Source organism: Streptopelia decaocto (assembly GCF_964273445.1).
Source record: "Streptopelia decaocto genome assembly, chromosome: 2".
Classification (NCBI taxonomy): Eukaryota; Metazoa; Chordata; class Aves; order Columbiformes; family Columbidae; genus Streptopelia; species Streptopelia decaocto.
Genome location: NC_138655.1, coordinates 159,180,276 through 159,187,165, shown reverse-complemented (window position 1 = coordinate 159,187,165; position 6,890 = coordinate 159,180,276). Strand labels below are relative to the sequence as shown.

The window sequence follows — 6,890 nt, the reverse complement described above, 5'->3', positions numbered from 1 at the left end:
CCTCATCTAAATAACAGCAAAGGCAAATATATATATATTTGAGAAAGAGAATGAAACAGAAAGGAGATAAATTTGCACGTATATTTATACATATTACCCAAATTCCAAGTTGCAAAGAGACCTTATTAAATCAAAAATGAAGGATTACCTTTTGAAAAATACAATAAAACAAATCGGATTGCCAAAAGCGTGGGATTTTCCAAGTGGGAGCAGGCTGGGAAGAGCTTTCACTGGCATCTAGTGGTATGTTGTAGAGGTAGAGTCACTGCAGCTCTTGATACTTTTTTTTTCACTTCCCAGTTGGGTTTCCCCAGGAAAGCGGAGACTGCAGACTGAGAGGTCACCACTTCCAAACTGGGCTTAGGAAGAGGAATTTTTGGACCTAGCCTAACCCTGCCCTGACAGTTTTGTCTATGAAGCCCTTTTGGAGATGACCAAGAGGCATTCTGAGTCTATTTTTGACCACATGAGCAAAACTTAGGGGTCATACCAAGGCATGTTCAATCTCTTCTTGGACTTTAGGGCTTTGTATGAGCCTGAGGGGACAGCAAGTCTGGTCTATTTGACGGAGACCATGAGATGTGGGGGGACTCCCCTGGGAAAACGTGGATGTCAGTGGAAGAGGAGCTCTGATGACATATGTCATCTGCCCTACTAGAGGCATCCACTTTAGAATAAGGTAAATTGTGCCTTGATAGACAAATGGACACCAACACAGCTGAAACAGGGTGATCCTGGCCCTTTCCTCCCGATCTCTCTGGCAGCAAAGGAGTCACACAAATGGTTCCCCCAGCTGCTCCAGGTGAGCCCCTCATCCATGTCCTGACTCACCCTTGTCTGTCTCCATGGTGCCACACACCAAGATGGGCCCAGCTGATGGAGCCGCTTGCTGGCAGCATCCCAACTACTGGGTCCCAGGGAAAGGCAGGATTTGTGGGAAGGTGTAGAAGTGGGAAGGATGGAAAAGGAGGACATGTTTCCTAAGCAGTCCTGCACAAGATGAAACTTGTTTCACCATAACTGAGGTCTACTGTGACTTACCCTACCATCATGGTCTCTCCTTTCTCACTGGGACCTGCTGTGGCACTTCCATGCATTGAGATCTTCAGTGGAGCAAATTGAATCTGTGCATGCACTGGTATAAGGATGGTTGGATTTGTATGGCTTCTTCCTTCACTGGACTGGGATACAAGCTGACATGTAGCAGCACAGAATCATAGAACCATAGAATATCCTGAGTTGGAAGGGACCCACGAGAATCATCAGGTCCAACTCCTGTCCCTGCAGGTGACAACCTCACAGTTCACACTGAGTGTCCAGTCTCTTCTTGAATCTTCATAGTGATGTGGCTGCCTCATACTGCTGGTTTATACTGGGGTAGGAAGTACATCAGCAGACTTGTTCCAAGGCATATGCAATGTGTAGACTAGATCTGAACTGCAGGGACCCTGTAACCTTGAACTTCCTTGGGTGTTCTGAGCCAGGCACCTCACCATCTCCTGCCTCAGTTTCCCTGAAGCAAAGAGGAGGAGAATAGCATGTTTGCAGCCTTCTGTCATGCATATGCACCTAAAACCCTCCCAGAGAAGCATCCTGGGCTAAAGCTTCCTGCTGAGTCTCTAAGCCTCATTGTGCAGGGCAGATCCAGGAAGGGCTGGGCACTCCCTGTGAGGTCCTGCTGAGGCTCAGCCTCTCCCAGGTGGTCCTCATCACTCTGCTACATCAAGTCCATATGCCTGAGTGTCCAGCTTTGTCATATCTGCACGCTCCTTTTGTGCTTTCACTGAGCATTAAAAGGGATCCTTTGCTGGTAACTAGGAACCAGCCTCAGTTGCTGCCTCCCCCCTGGGGGGCTGCAACTGCTATGGATACAGAAGTACTCCTTGAAATGCATCTTTCCTCTCCTGATGCTTCGGGAGCAAGTCCCAGACAATCAGCCTGGGAGGGAGGAAGGATGCTCTCAGCACTGTGGGATGTTTTCCTTCCCACAAAAACAACAATTAAAAAAAAAGGGGGGAGTGAAAAAAAGACAAATAGTCTCAGCTGGAGCTGGGAGAGAAATGGCCTGATCCTGACCCTCTGGCTGCCAGTGCAAAGCGAGCAGGATGGGGGACCAGAGATGCTGGGGGAAACTACAATTCCCAGAAGGCAATGCGAGCTGGGGACCCTTCCAGCTTCCCACCAATATAGCGGTGCAGAAGAAAGGCACATCAGGGAGAAATTCCCCTGCTCTCCCTCCCCGAGCTCCCGCTGACACCTTGGTGGTGGCGTGAAAATCCGTCTCAGCATCGCGAGTCGAGAGCATCTCCCCTGTCCTCCCCTTGCTCCTTCAACCTTTGCTCTTTGTCTTTGTCTCTCTTCACCCTTCCTCCGGTAGCTCTCACTGCTCTGGCCACAGACTTCCTTTAGGTCAGCCCAGCTGCGGCTGCAACCCAACTTGCAGCCAAGTCGCAAACACTGCTGTGCCATTGGGAATGACCCGGAGGAGAGAAGTGCCAGCCAGAGGTTGATGGCCAGCTCAGGTAAGATGCTTTCGGCCAAACGCCCTTGATTTGTCCGGGTAGCCCAAAAAAAAGGAAAAAAAGAAAGATGAAGCGACTCCCTGGGGTCTGTTTCTGCCCTTGATTCAAACCCAGAAACCGGGGATAGCAGGGCTGCAAGTAAAGGCAGGATTTGGATCTGTAGGATCTGGATACTGAAAATTAATTTAAAAAATAATAATAATAAACGAAGAAAGTAGGTAGGAATTTCTTCTTTTACCCTGGTCTGAATTCAGGGATTTGTTGCTTTTGGCAAAACCCAGAGGCAATTGAAATGCTGCTGCTGGTGCGTTGTCTCCTCTAAGGGATCAGCAGGAGCATCCGTGGCGAGGAGAGAGGCCACGGACACCTGCAGCCCCTCAGCATCGGACCCAGCAGGAGGGTCCTCGGTGGTGGGAGGCTGATGACCTTCCTCAGTAAAAATACACTGTTAAACATTTTTTAATCCTTTTTCCAGCCTGCTGATGCTGAGGCTTGGTCTGCTGAATTAAAACCAATTGTAGGTGTCACATAGCTGCTCCCCTACCTCGGGAGGGGGTGTGGACCCCTGGAGTCTCCTCTCCACTAGCAAACCTTAGACTTAGATCCTGTTCCAACGGTGTGTTTTGTCTCTCTTGGCTTGGTATAACTAAGCAGGTAATTGGGTTTGGGGTTTTATTTTTGTTTTCCTGGGATTCCTCTGTACCAATATGGAGAATTCAACTTGGACAGGAGCACTGTTCATGGAATCATAGAATGGTTTGGGTTGGAAGGGACCTTTAAGGGTCATCCAGTGCCACCCCTGCCATGAGCAGGGACATCTTCACCCAGATCAGGTTGCTCAAAGCCCCATCCAGCCTCGCCTGGGATGTCTCCAGGGATGGGGCATCCACCACCTCTCTGGGAAACTGGGACCAGTGTTTCACCACCCAACTGTTATTTTACCACCCAACAGTATTTTACAACCCATGGTTGTGCTTCAGTAGTGACTCTTGCCAGAATCAGTGGGAATCCAGATGGGTCAACTGAAGGGAAAACACAAGCGGTGTGACCAAATCTGAAATAACTTTCCCCATTTTAACTGTCCTCTGAAATCTGCTCACTTCACTTACCACTCTGACCTCTCTCCTCTGAGGAGCACGTAGCTGTAAACTGCATCGCACTTGTTTTAGGATGTTTATACTCCAAATCTCCCGTCACTTATCCTCTCATCCATGGCAACCCCTCTCCCCAGTCCCCTACACCTCGATGACAGGCTATCCATGGACTTATCTTCTCATCCACAGCCTTCCCAGTGATCCAGACCTGCAGGGACAGACTTCACTGACAACCCATGCCCTTGCTGGCAGCTTGTCCTATAACTGGTGATTTTGGCAGCCCCCCACCTTCAGCCATCAGTACCATTATCAGAAGCCTTCCCAGCCACTTATACTCTCACTGACAGTCATCTCCAGCACCACCGTCTTCCTCCCTTCAGTCTTTCTGGCTCTTTTCCCTGGTGCAGTTCAGAGTTTTGAGAGATGTTGCTTGCATCTCTGTTGGCCCTGATTATTTTTTTTTCCTAACAAAAATACATAGGACCCAGACCCTACTGTCAATTGAACCTTCTCGAAAGGGACAAAGTCACTTAAAGTTGCCATGTGTCACTTCTCCAGCTGCCTACCAAGGACACCACAGACGTGTCTTCCCCTGTGCATGGAGGTCACCCAGGACAAAGCAGAGCAACTGAGTTTTGCAAGTTTGTTTTTTTTTAATACATTGGGGGATTTGGGTTGCTGCACAGTCACTCATAAAAAGTGGGTGTAATTATAACAATTTCTGCAACGTGCATTTAATCAATTAACTTATTTACTTATAAATCTACTTGGTCAAAGGACAGAGGACTAGTCTGGGAGTAAATCACTAGTGTGGCAATAGTAGAGCCAGAACTTCAATGCAAATGCATCACAGGTCCCCCCCATCACCAGGGGAAATTAACCTGTTCCTGCTCTGTCTGCTGGAGCCCAGATGAGTCTGTGGCTTCACAGGACTCAGGTTCAGTCCCCCATGGAGCAGCCAAGGTGCCACCCGTTGTGTTTACAAGGAGCACACAGCAGGTGGAGAAGAAATAATGACTTAATAATTTTCCCTTTATTTTTTCAGTACAGTGATCTGGGTCTCCAGGAATGCCAGGGAATCCTCTTCAGGAGATGAGAGGAGGCAAGATATGGAGTTACAAACATTGTGTCTGCAAGCTGAGGTGGAAGGAGGCTGAGAAATGAGGAAGACCACACACTCCTTGTTGGCCCAGAGCTGGCGTCCAGCAGCAGCACCCTTTCCCTTATGGGGAATAAAGTGCATCCATTAAAGTACGCCTTGATGTGCGTGTCCTGATGGTTTTTGTATCTTCCCAGACAGTCCATCCTCGTAACGCTGTGGCTTTTTTGTACCTGTTGGCTGCTTGGCAGCCTCATCATGCACCACTCGGTGCAGGGTGCTGCTGCCGTGAAGGACTCGGTTAAGCGCATGGTGGTAAAGGCACACCCGTGTCAGGAATGCGGCAAATCCTTCACCAAGAAGGGGAACCTGAAAAGACACCAGCGGATCCATACGACAGAGGAGCTTTTCACTTGTGGGGAGTGCGGGAGGCGCTTCACCACCCGGGGACACCTCACAACCCACCAGAGCATCCACACAGGAGAGAGGCCCTTCTGCTGCAGGGAGTGCGGGCGCTGCTTCCGCCTGGAGATATGTCTGGCCGCCCACCAGAAGACACACACCAAGGGTGGTCCCTATGTCTGTGCCCGCTGCGGTAAGAGCCTGAGCACAAAGATCTACTTCAACATCCACATGAGGACCCACAGGGAGAAACGGCCATTTGCCTGCACCGAATGTGGGAAGAGCTTTGTGAAGAAGGGAACCCTCACGGCCCATAAGGAGATCCACAAGAGGGAGAAGCCCTTCAAATGTCCCGACTGCAGTAGGTGCTTTGGGCAAAGTGCCACACTGCTGGCCCACCAGAAGATTCACCTTCGTGGGGGGCCTTTCATATGTACCGAGTGCGGGAAGAGCTTGAGCACCAAGCGATACTTCAACGTTCACCAGAGGAACCATGCTAAGCAAAAGCCGCTTGAGGGACATATCAGTGGTGTGTCTCTCCAGGTCATCCAGGTTAAAGAGGAGTCTGATTTTGCCTTCAGGTCAGAGGAGAATATGTTGGAGAATATGTCCCATGAAGGAGATATATCCCAGGGATATAGCATACCTAGAAACCCACCTAATCCAAAAAGTCCTCCTTGGAAAATCCAGATGAAGGAGGAACCAGAACCACCCACTGATGACATAGCAAATATTACTGCAATAGCCTGCCAGAAACTTTACATCAAGGAAGAGCCACCAGAAAACCTAGACTATGGAAAGCTCTTTGATCCAAAGATCCCACTGATGGCTTTACAGGGAAGACAGATTAAAAAGGAAGAAGATGCTGATGGGCAGCATGAATGGGAAGAGCCCATAGCCGTTAACCGTGTACTCCATGTGAAGGAAGAACCACAGGAAAACATTGAGTTTGGGATGCATTATGGGCAGAAGCCAAACCTCAGTGCTATGCAGAGGATACAAATTAAAGAAGAACCCAGTGTGGAGACCAGCCACCAGAAGAACCAAAGCCCAAAGAGGAAGCAGAAGAAGTGCTATTGGCCCACCAAAGAGGGGATGCTGGACAACTGGGAGAGATCCATGCCCAAGAAAGATCCCTCAGCAAAAGGACCTCTCAAGGGTGAACGGATATTCCCCTGTCCTGAGTGCGGGAAGAGTTTCAATCAGAAATCAAACCTGACCAGACACAGGAAGATTCACACGAGTGAGGGGCCATACAAGTGCAGCGAGTGCGGGGAGACCTTCCGCATGAACCGCAAGCTGATCCGCCACCAGCGGGTCCATGTGAGCGAGCCCTTCAAATGCACCGAGTGCGGGAAGAGCTTCACCCAGCGATCAAATCTGGTCCGGCATCAGAGGATTCACACCAAGGAGGAGCCCTACCAGTGCCCTGAGTGTGAGAAGACCTTCAACCAGAAGGCCAACCTCTTCCGTCACCAAACAATCCACGTCCGCATGGGACCCTGCAAGTGCACCAAGTGTGGGAAATGCTTCCCCCAGAAGCGCAACTTGATTAAACACCAGCTCCTCCACTCCCGAGGTGGGGCTTACAAGTGTGGGGTCTGTGGGAAGCGCTACCGGCTGAAGAAGTACCTGAGGAGGCACCAGAAAATCCATACACGGGAAGGAACTGCTCCCTGTCCGAGACAAGGGGAGGCCACAAGGACCAGCAGTGGACCCCACCACACTGAACAGAGAGCACTGGCCCCCATGAGGAGTGAAGAGGAGAGCTGA

The 6,890-nt window shown here is 50.0% G+C and overlaps 1 protein-coding gene across 1 annotated transcript; it reads left to right on the top strand.

Moving 5' to 3' along the window:
* Positions 1-4,973: 4,973 nt before the first annotated feature.
* Positions 4,974-6,890, top strand: LOC309435886 (uncharacterized protein; the record flags this gene model as incomplete). Its single annotated transcript, XM_082044628.1, has 1 exon — positions 4,974-6,890. The coding sequence occupies one exon, from the start codon at positions 4,974-4,976 to the stop codon at positions 6,888-6,890; it is 1,917 nt and encodes a 638-aa protein (XP_081900754.1).